Source organism: Muscardinus avellanarius (genome assembly GCF_963383645.1).
Source record: "Muscardinus avellanarius genome assembly, chromosome: 8".
NCBI lineage: Eukaryota > Metazoa > Chordata > Mammalia > Rodentia > Gliridae > Muscardinus > Muscardinus avellanarius.
Window position 1 is genome coordinate 113,685,834 of NC_137794.1, and position 21,702 is coordinate 113,707,535.

Genomic DNA, 21,702 nt, shown 5'->3' on the forward strand with positions numbered 1-21,702 from the left:
ACTCCCCAAACTCCCATGATAGGTATTCTGTCCTACAATTGTAGTAGTATGTGTTATTCATTGCAACTGAATGTTTATTCCCTTCCCCCTGACTATGGACACTTTAGGGAACACATGAGCATCCACTTCATCTTAGTGTCTAGCCCTCTGGCTTGCAAATGCACAGTAAGTGATCAGTCAGTGGGTTGAATTAATGAATGTTTATTCAGTAATTCTTTAACAAAACATTTCTTTTTTTTGGTAGTAATTTGGAATCTGAAAGTACATTAACATAGAGCCTTAACCTCTCCTAAAGTCACTAAATCTTTTTATGACTCAATTTTTATCACTTCATAGGTTATTCTGTTTTAAATTGGTTTATATAAAGAGTTTAATATGTGGTCAGGTTTGTACACATGTATAAGTATGCCCCAAACCACACTAAACAAGTGAACATTGTGGTATGTTAATTTGATTTCTATAAAGTTGTATTTTAAAGAATCTAAAAGTATATTAATGTACTTTTAGATTACAAATTACTACAAAAACATTTTGTTAAAGAATTAATGAATGGGTATTAATAAATACCCATTCATTAATTCAATCAACACTGACTGATCACTGAAAGGTATCAGAATATGACCAGTTTAAGAAGCTGAAAGAATATCTGTGGCTGAAGTGCAGAGAATGGGAGGTTGAGGTGAGGTCGTGGGAACAGACCTTGCCAGGCACTCTTCAGAATGTTGGTCTTATCTGGAGCACGCCAGGCCCTGCTGAAGTTCCAAGAAGTGGTGACGGGGCTGTGCTTTATTTTGTCAAGGTCACTCTGCCTGCAGAGTGGGCAAGGACAGGAGGGCAGAGTAGCTGTGATGATGGAGATCATTCTGTGTTGATTTTCGTTTGTTTGTAGTTGGACCTGGGGAATAGGAGCGGAATTAAAAAGAACTGGATGAAATAGGCCAGAATATCTGGATGGATAGTTTGTTGTTGTTGTTAAGTGTGAAGACGTGATCATGGACTGAGTTTTTACAGCAAAAATTATTAATTTAGACTTGAACATAATAAGTATGAAGCATCATTTACATATGTGGGCCTGCTTACAAGGGAGGTGTAGCCTGGAAATGTCTGTCTTTGAGTTATCTATTTGTGGCTAGAAGTTAAGTTGCAACTTTAGAAGGTTAATATTAATAGGAAAGAATTCCGAGGGCTGGGTTTGAGGCATCCAGCATGGTAACTGCTGGGTGATGGAGACCTGACGTGCCAAGGGAGCGACAGGGAAGGAGCCAGGGGAGTGAAGGTGGAGCCGAGGGAGAAGAGACGTACCTGCAGGTGGGGAAGGGCCCGCAGTGCCAGGAAAGCAAGGACTCTGCATTGTCGTTTGACTCAGCGCTGGGAAGATTGTTAACCTTGGTGAGCAGTGTCTGGAAGAGTATTGAAAGAGGAGAGTGGACCCCACATTGATGTAAACTGAAGTGAGTGTACAGAGGTGCAGTGTGGGTGAGGAGGAAGCAAACTGGCTTGGAGAGGGGTTCATCATCTGGAGGTTTTTTGCCTTTTTTGTTGTTTTTTAAGAATAGGAAAGTTTAAGTAAATTTTATGGTTTCTTTGGAAGGTAGAGAGAAGTCGACAAGGCTCATGGAAAATTCCTAAGAAGCTTGGTGATAATGAAATTTGAGCAGAACCAATTTGCTGTAATGTTGACTTCTCTTCAGCAGTCCTTGAGTGAATATGGAGGAGGTGGATAGAGAAAGGTAGAGAAAAGGTCAGGAAACATTATGAGGAAGAGTTTGCTTCACACTCCAGTACATTGAGTCCTTTGACTCCACTGAAAGACTAGTAAATAGCAAACATATTCCTTAAAACACTGCATTGTGCTTTTTCGTTCTCTATAGTTTTAAAGTAGATGTATATTATATATGGTAGTAGTTTTTCAGTTTGTTATTCAGTTTCTCAAACAGTTCTTTTTAAGTCTAATACATAATATTTTAATAGGTATTTAAGCATCTGAAAAGTTAATTGAACTAATATTTGTGTTGTTTCTACTTGAACCCGTTATAATCGTACACTCTTCAAAGAAACTAACTGCACTGTGCTCTGTAGTAAAGAGGTGTGTGTATGATAGGATGCAGTCGAAACTTTAGTTATGAATTACAAAATGATAAGTCTAGTTATAAGTTCTTTTAAAGTTCAGTTTACAAAGGTACTTTTTCTTAGAGGAATTTCAGTAGTCAAAGATTTTTGGGAAGGCTATAAGTCTAATACTATAAAACCAATTATAAATACAGAGTTGAATGACTTCTGTCTCTGAAACCAGAGCAATTTACTTTTTTTTAACCACTAACTAACTTTAAATGTTCATGCCAAATATTTAAAGAACCAGCCATCCCAACAAAAAGCCACTTGCTCTGAAGGACCAATCACATTTTAACCCATAGGGGACAGCCAGTATGGATGTTGCTCTCCAAAAACATTGATTACTGATTTCACTTATTCTCTTTGAAAGTCATGTGTTAGATCAATACCAGTGTTTGTGTATTGATGCAGGTGAAGATATTAGAGAAGAACAAGCTCAGTTTCTCCTGCACTCTCACAACTCAGAATATTTCTATGATCTCTGGTTGCCCAAAATGTAGAGACCTTTCTTCATTAGCAGCCAGTCAGTTCTGATACCGTTTTTTCCATGGATACCATCTGAGTGTCCTCTCATTCAATTCAGTTCTGAAACTATGTGGGAAGGCTCCTCCCACTGTAGATAACAGTTGTAGAAAATTGTCACCTATACTTATGACTGACCAGCTAGTACTAAGGTTTCCCACAACCTGCTCCTCAAGTCCAAGTAATATGCTAATGCACTTTACAGAACACTTTACCTGCGCTCACCTCTCTGTTATAAAGTATAAGCCACCAGACAGAAGGCAGAGATGTGCAGGGGAGGAGGGGGAGAGGCGCAGAGCCTCTGTGCTTGCCCTGGGCTACACCTCCCAGGACTTCCACATGTTCAGCTTGCTGGGACCCTTCCATTCCCGTCCTTTGGGGTTTGTGGAGACTGCTCTGCAGAGGCACAGTTGCTGACATCATTGGCCAGTGGTGATCAATCTCAGCCTTCCTCCCTCTCCTTTCCCTGTAGGTTAGAGGGTGGGGCCGAAATATTTTTTTTAGATTTGACCATGATTAATTAAGAGCCAATCAAAAAAAATTTTTTTGGTATTGTATATTGAACCCAGGGTTATTCCATGTCTGAGTTACACACCCAGCCTGTTTTTATTTTTGTTTTGAAGCAGGATCTCACAAAGCTGTTGAGGCTAGCCTCATACCTGCTATCCTCCTGTCTAAGTCTCCCAAGTATTGAAACTACAGGTGTATCTAACAACACTGGATCGAGAGCCAGGTTAAATGGCCTTGAGCTTCTTCGTGAATGTTCATGAGTGAAATTCATTTTAGGTATTTTTAAAGAATGTTTCTCTTAAGTAAACCCCATTTTTTCTGCTGGTTTTTATAAACTTGAAATGTTTTGCTTATAAAATCTGTCACTAGACTCAACACTAAACCACATACTAATTTTATACACATAAATATATGTGTATATATGTATCTGATATTTTCATAAGAAAAAATAATATTGGTAACTTTTTAAAACTATATGAAATACACACAGATGCACGAATATGCAAATTTAAATAAGTACTGAAACTGAGCCAGAACACCAGCCAGCGGTCCTCGTGTTCTAGCCTTCTCCTTGTGCTTACTGGCCAGCATGTCTGATGAGCACCACCGTGGGCAGAAAATGAGAAATACATTTTACTGTGCTGTAGCCTTTACAGAATTAGCATGTTTTATGCAGTTTCAGCAGATAATAAGTTTTATGTTTGTTGGACTTTGTTTTTGTGGTGCTGGGGATTGAACCCAGGGCCATGTGCAAGCCAGGCAAGCTTCTATCAAATAGTAATTTTTCATGGGGAAAAGAGTGGGAAAATTAGAGCTTCTTATTGAAAATACCCAAGTAAAATCCCTACTTAGCTTTCATTCAAGGAGATATTGTATGTTTCCCAGCCAGCAATTATTTTGTTTATTTAGATAAAAGAAATACTTTAATGACAAAGGAGCGTTCTACTCCTAAAGGTGATGGACTGACACTGATCATAGGCAGCGAGGCCTGCAGACCTTAAGTGGAGTGGAGGCACGTGGAGGTGCACACAGGAGAGGGGACCGAGCACGAAGCTGCTTTCCTCTCCGTGAAGAAGCACGTGTAGGAGGCGGCTTTGAGGAATAGCCGGTGGGCGTTAGAGGAGCAGAGTTCTTCAGGGCCTTTAGCTAGGTAGCAGAATTTCAGGAAAAGGCCCTGGCATACAGTTTGAGAGTGAAGGTAGGATAAGGGACGGGGGCAGTGAGGGAGAAGGTCACAGAGATCTTGATTCTCCTTAGTTCAAAGCATTCAGCATGCCAGAATCATGCTTTCAGGTATCATTTTCTGAGGCCCAGGAGCAGTCATTGACGGGGCCAAAATATGAATTTCCGTACACGTGTGCAGTCATAGGCATTGGAGAAACCTTTCGAGCATACAGTTGCAGCTGTGTGAGTCTTCTGGAATGGAATAGGAACGAATGAATAACTCCTTCTCTTCTCTATATCCTAATGAAATAATTCCAAACCAGTTGGGCAATTTATAACAGATTTTTTAAAAGCCTAATTTTAAACAGCAGAGGATCATTCAATTACGGTTTAGGCTTGACGTTTTATGAATATTTAGAATATTTTACCACCATTCCACAGATAGAGCTGGTTTTACCCTCTGGCTGTCTCTCCCTTCTCACCTCTCCACCCACTGTAATTATCCTGGTTTGAATGTCCATTCTAGACTCTGTGGGTTAGGAACCTGTAATTGCCTTTTCATCTTTGTCATTTTTGTGCCTTTAGTCTTAACCTCTCCTATTATTTTTTATTGTGATGCTAACATGGCACTTTTAAAATATGAATCTGACTCTAACTTTCTTCAGGGTAAGACATTTCTGCTGACTTCTGAAATTGTCTTCCTTACTTGAGCCCAGGTAAACTGGCCTCGTTATCACAAGTTCTGGATTCTCGGCGTTTTAACATGATTTTTTTTTTCCCTCACAGTCACCCTCCCTCTTTCTTCCCTCTCCCTCCTTTAGCTCTTACTTGTCCTTTGGGTCTCAAACTGTACCACCTTATGTATCAGTAGCCTCAGAGCCTTTCATGTCCTGTTCACCACCAGGCCAAACTTGGCTCGGAATGCTTGCAGTGTGTTCCTAGAAAGTTCCTATCAATTTGTTTTCATTTGCTTAAGTTGTTAATTATCTTTTTCTCCTCCCACTCTTCACCCATGAGCTCCCAGGAGGGCACACTTTTCTGTTTTTTTAAGTATATCCTATACTTAAATACCATTTTTAAAAAGGTATTTTTTTAACAAAAGCAGTCTTTTTTATTTTAGGGGAAATTTTTAATATTAAATTCTAGATAGGGATAAAAATGCTAAATTTTTCTAGAGTGGAAGATTGTCAATAAGATTTAAAATGTAGTGTAAAAGATTTAGGATGATGATACCTAAGTCTAATTGTAAGTCCAGATTAAGAATTGCCTTCCTTCAGTCTGTGGATATCTTCTACTGAATAAAATTATGATCTTTATAGCTGAATAACTTGTCATTATCACTGTTTTTCCCCACTTACATAGTATATATCATTAGTACATTTTTATCAAAATTGAGGTAGTTTTCTAAGTGTTGAAAACAATCCAAGGCAGGTCATCACGGACCTTGAGGAATTCTTTGGCCTGTCCCTGCCCCTTCTGTGGACCTTCTGCATGCCTCCTGCCCAACCTTGGATCCTACAGCTGGCTTGCAAGTTTCATCAGCTTTTTAATCAACTGGGTTCTTACAGTGTCTCCCAACGTATATCATTTTCCCATCACTTGCCAATTTTTTCTACTGATAAATCTATATTAAAAGAACAAAATTACACCATTTACAGGGAAATGGATGGAACTGGAGAACATTATGCTAAGTGAGATTAGTCACAAAAAGTAAGAAATTGGATACTTTGCCTAATATGTGGAAGCTAGGAAGAAAAAAGGGTCTCTAGATGAAGAAGGAGAAACCTTAGATGAGCCAATAAGGTGACCTGAGGGGGATGGGAGGAGGAAGAGGAAAATTCCCTCATGTACATGATGTACCTTCACAAACATAGCGAAGTCAATCACGAAGTCAAACACGAGAAGGGAGGGAGGGAGGAGAGGCTAGGGTGGGAACTGGGGAGAGCTAAGTGAGTGGTGTGTGCGTGTACCACTTTGTACTCCATTAAGATGTATGGCTACAGTGCACCAATGCAAAAGTTGAAGTTTATAGGCACATGATTGCTGCATGAATGGCTATATTGCAAATCTTAATATTCATAAAGTTTCATAATTAGGCTTCTTAGCAGCCACAGTGAACAAAATCATAGCCCCAACCCAAAATGACCATGTATAATTAGATTGCATGAGTAGCTGGTAAGTGTTTATATAGAGTTCAGAGTTCTTACATAGAGGAACTTCTTACATAAACTGTCTCCCTCGATAGTGAGACATGGTGCGCCCTCATAGTGCAGATACTTTGCTCATGGTTGTTCTTACTAAAATTCCTAGTTTTAATTGTAGAGTTGGCTCTTGTTCCCAATAGTCAGCCCTACATTTAACATTTTCTATTGTTTCCTACTTAAGAAATAGAATATTTGCAGATTGCTCAAAAGTAAAATATTTTTAATGTATAAAGGAGTGTGTTGTTTATATTCTAAGTTTGTTTATTATAATTTGATTCTTCAAGTGTTATTAAACCAACCTTGCTAGCTTTTTTTTTTTTTTTGGCTATTTAAGTAAAATAAGCATTTAAGTGCTTTAATAAGGTAGTTCCACAAATTTTTATTTTTGTTCAATTTTACTCCAAAGCACAATAGGGGAAATACCCATGTCATGTATCTCATAAAACTGTTAAGAAGATTAATGAAACAACAAAGGCTAAATTCTTTCTAAACTATGAACAACTTAAAATATGGGCTTTCATTCAAATTCCCAAAAGGCCCTGTATAAGAAGAAATAGTTTATTCTGGCCAAGAAAAGAAGTAATTGTGCTGAAGGACCCAGCCTAGTCTGACTTTACCATTGATAAGCACTGTAGAAGTCAGATGCCAGCATGGACCTGTGGGAGGAGGAGGCTGCACAGTAGCATCACCTCTGCATCCCTGAAAGAACCGTTGGGGCAAGTAGCAGTTGTACCGCAGATCTTCAGGGGTGAGCTCAGCACTCATGGTTAATCCCCTGAAGTTGAATAAAACAGTTTTTTTCCTCGTGTGTACTTTGTGGAGAAGTCTCAGTTATCCAACTAAGACTTAAAGTTAATCCAACTAAGACAGTGCACATGGCTTTTTTTTTTTTTTTTTTTTTTTTGGCAGGTCTCGGGATGGAACCCAGGGGCATTCGACCTCAGAGCTACCACCCCTGCCCTATTTTTATTCTTTATTTTGAAACCAGGTCTCACTGAGTTGCAGAGGGAGGGCCTAAGTAAAGTGTGTGTGTTCATTTGGTCTTCCACGGCTCCCTGTGCAAGCTCCAGTTACTCAGCCCAACCAAATTATCTTACTAGATATTAACATAAAATTTAGTCAGCGTCAGAGGTCTTTTAATCAACAAAATAATTACTGGTTCCATAATGCTAGAATGTAGCCCGATTTGGATTCGTTTTTAAGTCTGTTGTCCCTATTAAGTTTACAATAAAGAATAAGATCACAACTTACGCTATACATAACATTGGAGAGCATGAACGCTTATTATTAGACTGACTTTTTCTTTCTGAGATCATTACTACTTTTAAATGGACCTATTTATACCCTGTTGAAGAAAGGCAGACCATAATACCCTAAGGTAAAAATTTCTTTTATGTAGTTAGCTTAGTGGGAGGCAGCAACCAGTATATGTGGGTCTGAGTATTTTACTTTTCTGGTTAAATAAAAGTGCTTCATACTTTGCCTCTTGTCTGCTCTATCTGTGTCAAGTTGTTACTGCCAAACCAGGCGTCATACTCATGTTGGGAGTATGTTAGACAATGTACAAGGAAGTGCCAAGAAAAAATGTCTTAACTGACCCAGGGGTTGACCAGTGAAGCTGCAGTTTTTCTTCCTACCATTTGCACTTAGGGCACTCTGCACAATGATGGACATGCTGTGACCCATGTGAAGTAAGGAGGCTCGCTCACACAGAAGAGTGCTGGTCCAGCTGTTCACTGACTGAGTTTCGATCGGGAAATTTATTGGGGTTGGACTTAGCACAGTATCTGCATGATAGTAGGTGCTCTTCGTCATAGCAAGTAAATGAAGATAGGAGACTAGGAGAAGGAAGGAGAGTAGAGTCAAGGAAAAACCTAAATGATGTGAAGGCACTGGCAGGTGCGCATGCTGCCATGGGCAGTTCACATGCACCTCTGTCACAAAATGAAGTTGGTGGCGTAAGAAAACATTGGCATGGCATAAATGTGAATCTAGGAAATTGCAGTTGTGTGAGGTGGTGATGGAGAACCACTTAACTTGTGTATGGACCAGGAAAACAGAAGCCACACAGATTTTTCAAGAGAGAACTAATAAAGAAATTGGGTAATAGGTGTTGAGAAGAGGAGAAGGGGGACAGGCCATAATATGGATTTAGAAAACTGTAGTAAAGAGATCAACAGGAGCAGTTGGTAATTTTGGGGGGATCTTAAAACACTTGGAGAGAGTGCCATGTCAAGGAGGAACAGAGGCCTCTGACATGGAGCCATTCTCCTGAAACCGGACCTTCCAGGGACTTAGAGGAGCGGGCACTGGCTGGCTGGTTGGTGCTGGGAGCTCAGGGAGTAAGAAGGGGCCGCCCAGTGAGGCCTGTTGTAAAGCATGGACGTGGGCACCACTGTCTCTGGCCAGTGCACAGCTAGGAGGAGCTGCACTGGAGGGAGCTCTCCCTTGTCCCTTTTCCTCTCCCAGCTTCTAAGATGGCTTGACATCCCTCCCTCACTGTGACTCAGTCAAGAGAGCGTTGCAGAAAGCCGTCTGGCAGAGCAGCAGCAGCAGCTAGGGCGTCCTAGATGACGCTTTGAAGCATATGGCAAATTAATTTGAAACTTAAGAACTGCATCAGTCAGAGAGGAATTTCAAAACTCATGCAAGAGCATAATTCATCTGCTGGTTTTTTAGGCAAAATTACAGTAAGTCAGCCATAGATTCATATTCATCTATCTGACATCTTCACTTACATGTTTAAAATAGGTATTTCAAACTTAACCTTTCAAAACAGAACTTCTGATTCTGTGTCCCTCTCTTAACTTTTCATCTGATTAAATGGAACCATCTGCTACCCCATTGCTTAGACTACAATCCTAAATATCATTCTTCAACTTCTCCTTCCCTCTGACTCCCTCCGTCCAAGTGACCATCAAGCCTGCCGTGCCAGGTTAACTTATTTTGTACATTTTTGTTCTTCCCTCCACCCGAGTCCATGCATCTCTTGCTCTTGGACCGTGTCAAAGCATATGACCAGTCTCCTTAATGACCCCAGCACCTTTTAACAGTCCATCCACTAAATAACAGATGCATCTTTAGAGACAGACTGTTACATCACTCCCCTCTTTAAAACTTATTTATTTAAATTCAAAGTCAGTGAAGTTCTCTGGCAAACTTTTGTTTGCCAAACCTGGCAGAACAAACAAACGTATTAAAATTATTAAAAGGCTTGGTCCCTCTTTGTTTTCTGTACTCGTTTGTTCAGCTGTTATTTCTCAAGTAAATTAGTAATCATGCATTTTTTGTGTGTGTTTGGACACTTTTTTTACTTATTCAAGTTTATAAAAAGGATCAAAAAGTAGATAAGAGGAGATAGCACATGGATGTATGCGACTGGTCCTCCAAATAATCAGCGTGGATTTATGGAAGTGAGACCATTGTATTTGGGAGTCTTGGAAAAGTCAGCACTCTGGGAAAGAGTATAGTTGTGGCTTTTAAAAGACAGAACCAAGCTGGGCGTGGTGGTGCACGTTTGTAATCCCAGTACTTGGGAGGCTGAGACAGGAGGATTGCTGTCTGCAGACAGCCTCAGCTACTGAGGCCCTTTGCAACTTAGTGAGAACCTGTTTTAAAATAAAGAATGAAATATAGGGCTGAGGTTATAGCTCAGAGGTAGAATGCCCCTGGGTTTCATCCCCAGTACTGCAGTACATACATACATACATACATACATACATACATACATACATACATACATACCCACCCACCCTCCCACCCAGGCCAGAGGCTATCTAACTCAGAAGACAAAGTACCAGGTCTTTTATACAGGGCCATGGATTTTGACCACTGCTGGACTTTGCAGATAAGCCTGCTTACATAAGTTACTCATTTCCTTGAATAAATGCTAAGATAGAGAGTTTAGGCTTTTCTTATAAGCAGTGATTTAAATTCCTTTCCGGGGGGTGGTATGCTGCTTTTAAACATTTGAATTTTTTTATTTTAATTCTTTATGGTAATTAATTGCATTGTAAGATTTTTTTAGTATATATTTAGATTTTAATACAATAAGTAAATGTGAATTTCTTCATTCCTAAGATGAAGTCTTAGAATTTAAAAGATACTTAAGGTAAAGACATTATAGCATTGGAGAAGGTATATGGTAATTAATGGTTAAACCTCAGGATTTTGAATCATATATGCTGGTTTGGAAGCTAGTTTTGCACTGTGACCTAGTGTAACTTTGAATAAACTGCTTAATCTTTCTAAGGTTCAGGAGTAGAGAGTACTGATACCATAGCTTTGTTAGGAAGTATAAATGCCTAGATAAATGAAGATCTAATGCCTGGTTCTAATAAAGTAGAACAGCATATAAATTATTTTTCTTAAAAATGTTAAAACTTAGCCGGGCGTGGTGGCACATGCTTGTAATCCCAGCATTTGGGAGGCCGAGACAGGAGGATCGCGGTTCGTGGACAGCCTTAGATACTTAGTGAGGCCCTCTGCAACTCAGTGAGACCCTGTTTCAAAATAAAGAATAAAAAACTGGGCTGGGAGTGTAGCTCCGAGTTTGAATGCCCCTGGGTTCCATCCCAGACCCGCAAAAAACAGAAAGAAAAGTTAAAACTTTATAATCACATGTAGTGTTTAAAGTGTCCTGTTTCTTTCACTTAAACAGAGCTGTTAAGTACAGCTGATGACCTATGTATTTTTATTGTATACATACATTTGAATATATATGTTTATATGTATCATAAATCAGTCACCTATAATTGCTAACAACCCAAAGTTTGGAAAATGTTTACATAGTCCAGTGTGTTTTTCTGTTACAAATTGGATTATGAATGAAGCATGTTCCCCCAGACCATGCAGGGGATGTTATGACATGTGTATATTCTTTGTGAAAATCTGAAAAAATAGGAACTGTCAAGACACTTACTTGTCTGATACCACAGGTTTTTACCAATTAGGAAGTGTTTGTTACATTTTTAACTTTTGTGTTTGGGTATTCGACCTCTGAGCTATACCTGTACCCTATTTTTATTTTGAAGCAGGGTCTCAGCCTCCCGAATGCTGGGATTACAAGTGTGCACCACCACGCCCGGCTATAATCTTTTCATAGTATTTTCCACGTACTTTATCTACCCTCAGACCCAGCAGCTCCACTGCCAGGTTTTTGTCCAAGGTAAAAGAAAATCACTTCCACAAAAGCCTTGTATGAGAATTTTCATAGTGGCTGTATTCACAGTATCCCAAAACTGGAAATACCCAAATGTCTCTAGCAGAAGAAGAGATAGATGCACAGTCACTACTCAGCCACTGGGGCAAATGAACTACTGATACTATAACAGTATGAATGAGCGTCATACATGCTGTACTAAGGAAAAGAAACTGGGCACAAAAAAAGGTTACGTATGCTTCCGGTTTTTTTAAATTCTAGGAAAGGCAAACAGTGGTGTAAAAGAAATCAGATGGGTGACTGGCAGTGGAGGTTCAAGGTGATTTGGTTGGTAGAAATGGCTTGTGTCTTGACTGTTCATTCCTCAACACTGATCCATTGTTTTACTAAGGTCCCAAGATTTCACTTCATGTAAATCATTCTTTAATTTTTTAATTATTTAAAAACATAGGGCAAAGTCTTAGGAAATGAGAAATTGTGAAATTGAAGGTAATCACTTGAAGTCAACATGATAAATTACGATTTTATGATCTGCTGGTTACTAAGAGCAGTTTCCTTTGTTACAAATGAAGGAGCTAATGCTGCATGTTTATGGATATGCTGGTCTCTGCTTGAGGTTCTACAAGATGCCTTGAAAAATACCTAGAGTTAGACACTTGTGAAATGTTTTATTTGATCAAATGTTACCTTTGGGAGAAGTCAAAAGTTTGGTTAAATAGAAGCTGTAAAACATTTGTAAGGAAAAAAAATTAATGACAAATTTCTTAAATCTGGAAAAGAGGTAGCATATACTTTGAGTAGTGTTTAGGCAGATACATAATCCACATTGCTGCAGAAAGCAAAACAATGCGATTGGAATAACCACTGCCGTGTGAAAGTCATTCTACAGAACTTTATTGAGTCTCTTGAGGAACACAGATTCATGTTCTGAATACAAAGTGGGAGGAATGGATAAAAACACATGGGTGATGCTCATCCTGGAGTGTGACCACCTGGGTTCCAACTCCAGCTCTGCTAATTAAATCCATTGCTTTTCTGGGGAGTCACTAGTGTAGCCTAACCCAAGGTGCCCTGTCTAGCATAACATACTGTCACCTCCAGCCAAGCGACATCATGGCAGATGGCACCAGAACCTCCTAGTGAAGGCTTTGCTCTTCTTTTATTCACTTGCAGTGATCTCTGCTCTTTTTGATTACTCGCACGCCGTAAAAGACAGGAACAAATGTACACTCCCTGGTGGGCATGAACATGTATTCATTTCTTCCATCAGCTTCCTGTTTGCCTTTCTCCTGTGTGTGACACTGCATGATCACCTAATGAGTAGTTAGTTTGTTATCCAAAAGAAACGGTTCACTTCAGATATGTTTTCAAGTACCTATTCTCTCTGCAGAAGACTCTTACTCTGTTTTTTCATGGAAAATAGAAATATGTCCTTCTTTTGGCTGACATTGTCAAACTTGGACTAAATTTTCTCATTCTGGCTGGAGGTACACTTGTTTTCTTTAAAAAATATATATGTAATATACTTATTGATGATATTCTGTCATGATAATAGACTTAAACTTGAACTTTGTCTCAATAAATGTTAATAGTTTTTAGTGAACAAGTTTAAGATATTTTATAGTGGATTTCAAATGCTTCCCTTTTAATAAGTGTAATTATTTTTATTTTTAACCATTAATTTCTGTGTCTTTCAAAGAAATCATATTCACAGGTTTGTTGTTTTTTTCCTTCATCTTTGTCTAAGTTGGTGGGGGTCAAGGAAGTTAGTCCCACACGTATACATTCTTCTTTCTGTATTCTGCTGCAAATTAGGCTTTTTAAAGGTTGACAGTGGCACATTAAGTCTCAGCCTTGTGACGTTTTCACTCTTTGTCTTTTATTCTCTAGTTTTAAAAGCCTACTCAGCAATTCCTTTGACTACAAATTATAGCACGTCATTCGCAGCTCTGATGCCCAAGATCTTTCAGTTGCAGTAGAAAAGGATGAATGAGAAGTTTGCACTTGTTCTAACTCTGCTCCTTTTTTTGAATATCAGAAAATTGTATCTCTGGGTCATTTTCTTTTTAAATATTAAATCTTGAGGACTAAGTAACGTGTTAAAGTGGGGGCACTTAGTTCCATCCCTGTTCGCAGTTGTCAGGGACAAACTTGAGACACGACTCTCAAACTTGAGACACGACACTCTTGCTGCTCTTACCCAAAGCCTGACCACAAGCTTGGAGGAGGGGAGTTACTTGCTCACAGCGTCTTTGGGTTCCAGGTTTAGTCTGTGCTCAGGGCTTGCAGTGGGAAGCAGAGGGCGGGCGAGAGCGAGGGAGCAGAGCACAGAGCCCGCTCTCACATCCTGGAGGCTGGCTCCAGAGAGCGCGAGCTGGGGGTTCACAAAGGTCAGCCCCCCCACCCCCAGGGACCCACCTTTCCCAGCCATAGCCAATTGGCCTATGTTGCTACCCAGATGTTTTGTAATGGATTTACCTACTGATTGAGATAACTCTCAAGGCTTAGCTCTGTCAAGCCTAAGCTCTTCAGGGGACATTCTGTATCTGACCATGACAATCTTCATCTGCTGTTTGCTTTTGCTGTGACTCCTTACAGTGTATCTGGTAGGACACTGATGTTTGCCATTTGAAAGTAAAGATTTCTCACACTAGTCATTTCCAAAGTAAGTCCTAGCATGTAACTTGAAGGAGAAGCATAGGCAGCAGTAAATAAGAAATGTGCTCTGTTCTCTTGGAACTTAACTTATAAGCGTTTTTGATACGCAACGAGTTGGTGTAAGTCAAAAAGCAGCATAACCTAGGGATGGTCCTCTCAAGAAGGTAGTGTTTTGATTGAAGTTGGTGGGATAGATAGAACTCAGAAAGAGGGAGAGGTAGTGACATACAAAGACTACTGCCGTGGAGGAATACACAGACAGGTGACAGGGCGCGGTCTGATTTGACTAGAGTATCAGGTTGTATATACAATAGCAAAAGGTTGAGATAGTTGGGGCAAGATCACAGGTTGCTTTATCTTATTTATTTATTCATTAATTAATTAATTCATTCATTCTTTTTGGTGGTACTGGAGTAAAACCCTTCTACCTCCGGGCTCCACTCCCAGACCTATTTTATATTTTTATTTGGAAACAGGGTCTCTTAAACCAGTGCGGCTGGCTTTGAACTTGCGCGATCCTCCTGTCTTTGCCTACCAAGCGCAGGGATTACAAACGTGCGTCACCACGCCCGGCTGCTTTATCTTATATTTTTAGAAAGAAACTATGAAAGGGTTTGAGACATAATTTTGATAAACATTAAAAGTTGTATTTGGGGAAATTAATCTGGTCCTCAGATAAATAGATTGAATAATAGAGGTACCATTAACAGAATATTTCAGTAGTTTTTTTTGTTTTTTGGGGGTTTTTTTGGTGGTAGTACTGGGGGTGGAACCCAGAGACTTTCTACCTCTGGGCTATGCTCCCAGACCTATTTTATATTTTATTCGGAAATAGGGTCTCACTAAATTGCTGAGAGCCTCACTAAGTATCTGAGGCTGGCTTTGAACCTGTGCAATCCTCCTGTCTCAGCTGCCCAAGTGCGGGAATTACAAAGTGTGCACCACCACGCCCAGCTTTTTCAGTAGTTTTTGATAGTTAACAGAAGAGTGGGGCATGAGTCCTAGGTAAAGTGAAGTGGCTAGTTTGATGATTTGCACTGATCCTGGTTTATATCTGTCTTTGTAATGTCTATGTTTGTAGCATAATTATTGTTAGTGCCTTTCTGGTTACTTTTTAAATGTTCCCTGGTTTAGAAATAAGTCCTAGGGTGACCCTCAAGCTAGAGTACCACGGAATTGATAGCACTTACTTACTAGTTAGATTGAGGGGAGAGAGGAATGATGAAATAACAGAGCAGCTTGTTTTTGTGGTGTTGGATGTGCATGTTTCTTTTAGTGAACACATCTTGAGTTTTAGAATGCTCAGCAAAATGAAAGATTCTGAAGAGAGTATGTTTAATGTTTCTAACATTTTCATTCATTTTCAGTTGAAAGCAAAGATTTTTAGGAGAACTTTAAATCAGTATAGCTTACATAATTTTTTCCCAAATATAACTGCAGCCAGAGGCCATTGAGAATATTTATGCAGCAACATGGCATGGCTGAGAGAATAGGCCTCAGGAGTCAGCACCTTTTGGTTCCCAGCCCTTTTTGTTTTTCTTCCTGATTGTAACTGGTGGCTGTAATAAGACACATTGTCAGACTTGTATATAGCTGTAGCTGTGATGTATATGGATGGTCACCAAGTGCTTACTGATCTTGGTTCTCCATGTGCAGGCAGAAGGAGAAGACAGCCTGAAGAAGATGCAGCTGATGGAGCTTGCAATTCTGAATGGCACCTACAGAGACGCCAACATCAAATCATGTAAGAAGGGGACCGAGGCCCAGGGTCACGGCACCTCCGCTGCTCTCTGCAGATCTTTCTCCTGTTGGCAGTGCAACACTGAACAGTTAGACTGAAATGCTGAAGTAACTGTGTCACTTTAATGCAAGGCCAGCAGTCATATTTTTAATGCTTTCATGAATTACAACCCTCTTTATATTAGATCAGCATACTTAGTTTCAAGACATTTTCTGTCTTGTTAACAACTTGTGTTTTTTTTTTTTTTTTTTTTTTGGTGGTACTGGGGTTCCTGGAAACCCTTCTACCTCCGGGCTACACTCCCAGACCTATTTTTATATTTTTATTTGGAAACAGGGTCTCTTAAGCCAGCACGGCTGGCTTTGAACCTGCGCGATCCTCCTGTCTCCGCCTCCCAAGTGCGGGGATTACAAGCGTGCGTCACCGCGCCCGGCCTGAAGCTTTATCTTAGTCTTCCTTTCTAGGGCTGCCCTGTTTTATAAGCTGCAAGAAGGGTTTTTTTATATTTAAAATTATGTGAAATTTTTTACAATCTAAGGTTTACACATGTTATTATATGAACATGTCATATTTAATACTGATTTTTTTAAGAAATGTAATCTTAAAGTCACAGCCAACTTTCCAAAATGTAGGCCACCCAGTGAGTTTAGTAGTAGTTACAAGTGATTGACTTTGCTCATGAGACTGCTGGCATTCATTCATTAATACTTAGAAATTTAAAACTAGAACTGTTTTATATTTTTTTCTATAAAGTTAACTCTTAAAGCTGCAGGAAATTTATATAAACAACTAATTGAATGTTTACTTGCCAGACTTAATACAATGAAAATTACTCTTTCTTTATTTGAAACTGAGGTTAAACTTTTGAAATGTACCAAAACTGTTGCTGTGGACTCCTGTTACAGTTTTTTTTTTGTTTTTTTTTTTTTTTTTTTTTTTGGTAACATCTTTTAATGCCAGTGTTTTCTTGTGCTTCTGCATGTACCTTCAGTCTATGAAATCTTAAAATCAGATATATCAAATATATGAACTAAATATAGCATTTTAATTGTCTCATTCATTTTTTACAGTGGCTTTTAATTTTTGCACATTTGTTCTTAATCACAATGGGAAAGGGAAAGCTGATTGCTTTTGATTGGTGTGCTTTGGCGTGTTTTGTGTGATCAGTGCATGTACTAATGATTTCCTTTTATTTTTCTTCTTTCCTGCTTTTCTTTTCTTTTTCCTACTCCTCTCTCTAAAATTTTCCCATATTTTATACTGCTATCCCTGTACTTCTTTCTAAATTTCTTTGCTTACTGTAGCAGCCCTTGCCTTTTCTCTTGCAGCGACAGCCCAGGCTGCTCCAAGGATCATAACTGGGCCTGCGCCTGTCCTCCCTCCAGCTGCCCTGCGTACTCCTACGCCTGCGGGTCCTACCATAATGCCTTTGATCAGACAGATACAGACCGCTGTCATGCCAAACGGAACTCCTCACCCAACTGCTGCAATAGTCCCTCCAGGGCCTGAGGCTGGGTTGATCTACACACCCTATGAATACCCCTACACGTTGGCACCAGCTACATCAATCCTTGAGTACCCTATTGAACCCAGTGGCGTATTAGGTAAGTTTTTTCTGTGTGATTAGTGGCATTCTTCATAAATTTTGCTGCTCTGTACTTTAAAATGTTATTATCAGTTTTAGAAAGCCATGATAAATTCTACTAGGAAAGACTGAAAACTAAATTTTATTTCAGCCCTTCAGAAGTTTTCCTGTTGAATAACTGCCTCTTAAGTTTGTTCAGAATCACTTTGGTAACTCTAATTCATTTTGTTTGAGTAAATTTGCAGTGTCCATCTTAAAAAGGAAATACATGTCACATCTGACATCACTAGGATTATTCTCGAGTTTTCCTTAGGTCCCGTGCTATTGACCTAACACCTCCATCAGCTCCACCTCCCAAAGTTAGATTTCTTTTGTCTCACAGATCTAATTGCCAGCTAAATTTTAAACTTCTATGTAGAAGTATTTTGAAATTTTTATACAAAGTTTCTATTGTTGTATGAGTTCGTAAGTAAGCTTAATTTACTTAAAATGGGACTAGATTAATAGTTGTATTCTTAAATAAGAGTTTTCAACTTTTGTCTTTTGAAATCCTAGTTAACATTTAAACATGAGGGAGAGAGCCCTAATTTCAGTAGCACAGTATGGAAGAGATGAGTAAATACCAAGTTACTGAATTCAGAGACACACTGGAAGCTAGACGTAAGGTCATACTGTAAACGCTTGGTTTTACGTGAACAAAAAGTGGTGTGCTCGAAAAAGACATTACTGATGCCTTTTTTTTATAGAGTGGATTGAAATGCCAGTCATGCCTGATATTTCAGCCCATTGACTTGCTGGATGGAGGACTAGAGTACAGCAGCGGTCATAACACCACCAGTCAATGTGGAGCACACTGTTTCCGGGCAACCCCTTTGTTTTACCAGACAGAATTTGAACACTTTTTTCCTGAATTGTATATGACCTTGGTGCTGCATGCATGTTACTGACTTTTAGGACTTTGTTCTTTTGAAGTCTCCCCCTCCCCAGGATTAATACTGACTTATAAAAATTTGAAAATCTTTCACGAATCTTATACATTAAGATTTAAACTTGAAAATTCATTGTTCAGTTAAGAAAAGGCCACAACGCTCTGTATGTTATCTGTGTGTGTGCATGCACTCAGGTGCCTTTTGTTTCATGAACAAATACACTTTATTGTACATGTTTTCCGTCTAAATCATTGTGTAAAGTCATTGAAGGTCAGAATTATACCACAGAACTGTTGATGAGAGGCTTGTTTCTGTTGCACATTTCTTGAAGCATTTTTAAAATAACATGTAACCTGTAACCTTATTTAAGTTTTCCTTTCTATTAATACTCTGTCCTGTGGCCCCATGCATGCTCCTTTCCCCAGAACTCCTCTCTGCTGCACCCACAGCATCTGTTCCTGAGGAGTTAGGACTCTTGACTTCCTTCAGGGCTGCAACTCTTAGCCACCAGCTGTTGTTCCAGCACTTTCAATGCAAGATCTCCCTGGTTTTGCTATGTGGAATTATACTTGTATTTGATTATCTAAAATCAAAGGGGGGTCATGGACCAGTTTACTGCTTAGCAACAGCAAGAGGCACTGCTCTAAAATTTTTTTCCCATTATAAAGCAATTCTTTTTGCTTTGTGGGAAATTTTGAAATGTAGAAAATTAATTATTAGACTGGCAGAATTAGAACAAAAGTACACCAAAATTAAGAGCAAAATTAGATACTTAATTACCAAATTATTAATACTTAAACTATTATGACCATTGTTCTTGCTTTGCTACCTTAAGCAGTAAAACATGATATTGACCCCTTGGAGAATTACCAAGTTATAGTCATTTTGCACATAGATTTAAAATTGCCAAGTTCTAGTAAATTTGCACACAGATAACATGCATGCTATATATCAAATCTCACATTAAATTATTTTAAAATAAGCACTGCCCTTCAAAACAGATGCAGACATGTGTGTTGGTGGTAGTGAGGAGAAATGGTATTAGCATCAAATCTTCATTGATGACTAATTTTTAATTCCCTTCCTTTTATCTTTAGGTATGGCTTTCCCAACGAAAGGCTAAGAATTCAAGATCGGTCTTAACTGAACCCTCATCAGATCTGAATTTAACAAATGCTTAGTCTCAGCAGCCTCCGGGGAAAAAGCTTAGCCTAGCAGTCAGTGGCTTACTTGCACTTTTTGCACATAGATATAAAGTAAAAATCATGTTATTAATTTGGTTTAGTCTGTAATATTACAAAGTAATGGTAATTTATAAAGGAGTGTATAGTAGTGTACTGACTGCTAAGTGTACTATACTGTTTGCTTTACTAATCACCTAATTCATTGCAGTTCATACTTATTGACTCAAAGTTTAAAACCACAATCTGTAGGCTTTAAGAATTGCTTTTAAACCTTTTTAAGTTAATAAACTCTGGAAGTGGTCTTAAGGTTAGCAAATAATTGTCAGTATTAAACATGGCATTATTTAAGTAGTCCTGCTGCAAGAAAGGCACTTCAGTGAATATGTGACTAGTAAAGCTCAAATATGTTTGGATCCAGTAGAGTTCATGAAATACTGTAACCTGAGGATTGTAAATGAATGGATGAAATAGGTTAAGGCCAACATGTTTGAAATGAATGCAATATTAATAGATACATATATATGTGACATACTACATTTACTTTTAAAACTACTGTGCCTTAACATGTTTCTTAAAACAAACTTTTGTAGTAAATGAACATTTGAAATCCATTTTGATAAACCTGCTGTTAATGTTTTTTCCTTTATGTATGTTTTCTAACTTTGTCTTGGTAATTGCAATTTAACTAGGTGCGGTGGCTACTAAAGTTCGAAGGCACGATATGCGTGTCCATCCTTACCAAAGGATTGTGACCGCAGACCGAGGTTAGTTTAGTTCTGCAGTTCTTGTTTATAAGAAATGCGATGGGTGTCCATAAAATTTGCAACACCACACCTGATAGAAAAATGTAACTGCTTACCTGTACACCATTTCTTTTTCTTTCCTAAATTTATATATAATAATTGACCGATTTAAGGGTTGGGTTTTTGTTTTCTTTTGTTTTTTCTCCTTTTATATTTTAACTTATTAAATCTTCTATTATCACTTTTATTTGCTCCTACTAAATTAGTCAATTTGGTGAGCTTTCAAATTTTTATGTTGCCTTAAGTATTTTTCAGTTAATAACCTGCTAAAATTTACCTTCTGGTTGTTCTGAAATTCTGGGTTGGTATTGCAAAATGAATTGAATGGAGGGTGCTTTAATGAGAGAAGTAAAGGAATATATGCCTCCTGTGTATTTTGGAGAAAACTGAAGATTTAGTTTCCATTTTTCTTTGTAATAAAACACTTGAGCCACTGTATAATTATGAGGGTGTACATGTCAAGTACTTAGCTGAAATCAACAGTCAGGACTGTGAAGCTAACTTTCATGTAGTTGGATTTTTTTATGAATAGAAAATCAATTCCCTCTTGTTTCTACATTCTCTTGCCAAAATGGATCCTTTGATTTTTGTCATTTGCTGCTAAAATACATTATCTGAAGGTGAACGATCTCCTGAAGCTCTGTGGTATATGATATCCAGCTTGTTTGGATATTCTTTTGACTAACCTGTGACTGGAAAATAAGTCTTCATTTTTCTCCTTTCAGTATTTGTAATTGTGTCCTATGTATTCCCTTGGACCGTTTATAAATTATTTATGCTTATTAAGGAGTGATACTTTCGGTTTATTGACATTGAATTATTTCTACATTTTTTTTCACCATAAGCTAGGAATCCCAAGCATGGCAGAGAAGGATTTTTTAAAATCTTTTGTTAGGGTACATTGATCACCTACTGATTGAATTGATTTAAGATTTAATAATATTAGTGGAGGAAAAGTGATGAATTTATACTCCAGTTGTACATTTTATATGAATTTATGAAAGACCTACCTGCTTCACATGGTTAGTACTAGGGATAAATCACAGACACAGCTCTTGTCCACATTAAAATTAATTGCGTTTCAAAGACACTGATGATACTTATTTGGCATCATATATAACTAAAAGTG

At 38.5% G+C, this 21,702-nt stretch overlaps 1 protein-coding gene across 3 annotated transcripts in view; it reads left to right on the forward strand.

Moving 5' to 3' along the window:
* Nucleotides 1–20,539, forward strand: part of QKI (QKI, KH domain containing RNA binding) — a gene marked incomplete at both ends in the record, with an annotated part of 145,781 nt that extends 125,242 nt beyond the window's left edge. Inside the window, 3 exons of one of the 3 annotated variants that reach the window (XM_080700643.1) lie at nt 15,988–16,075; nt 17,377–17,676; nt 20,460–20,539. In XM_080700643.1, coding sequence (XP_080556769.1) covers nt 15,988–16,075; nt 17,377–17,676; nt 20,460–20,539 — 468 coding nt within the window. Of the gene's footprint in view, nt 1–15,987; nt 16,076–17,376; nt 17,677–18,403; nt 18,448–19,683; nt 19,710–20,459 lie in introns of those variants that run through there. The other 2 variants (XM_080700645.1, XM_080700644.1) reach the window with 2 other exon arrangements.
* Between the last annotated feature and the right edge of the window lie 1,163 nt (nt 20,540–21,702).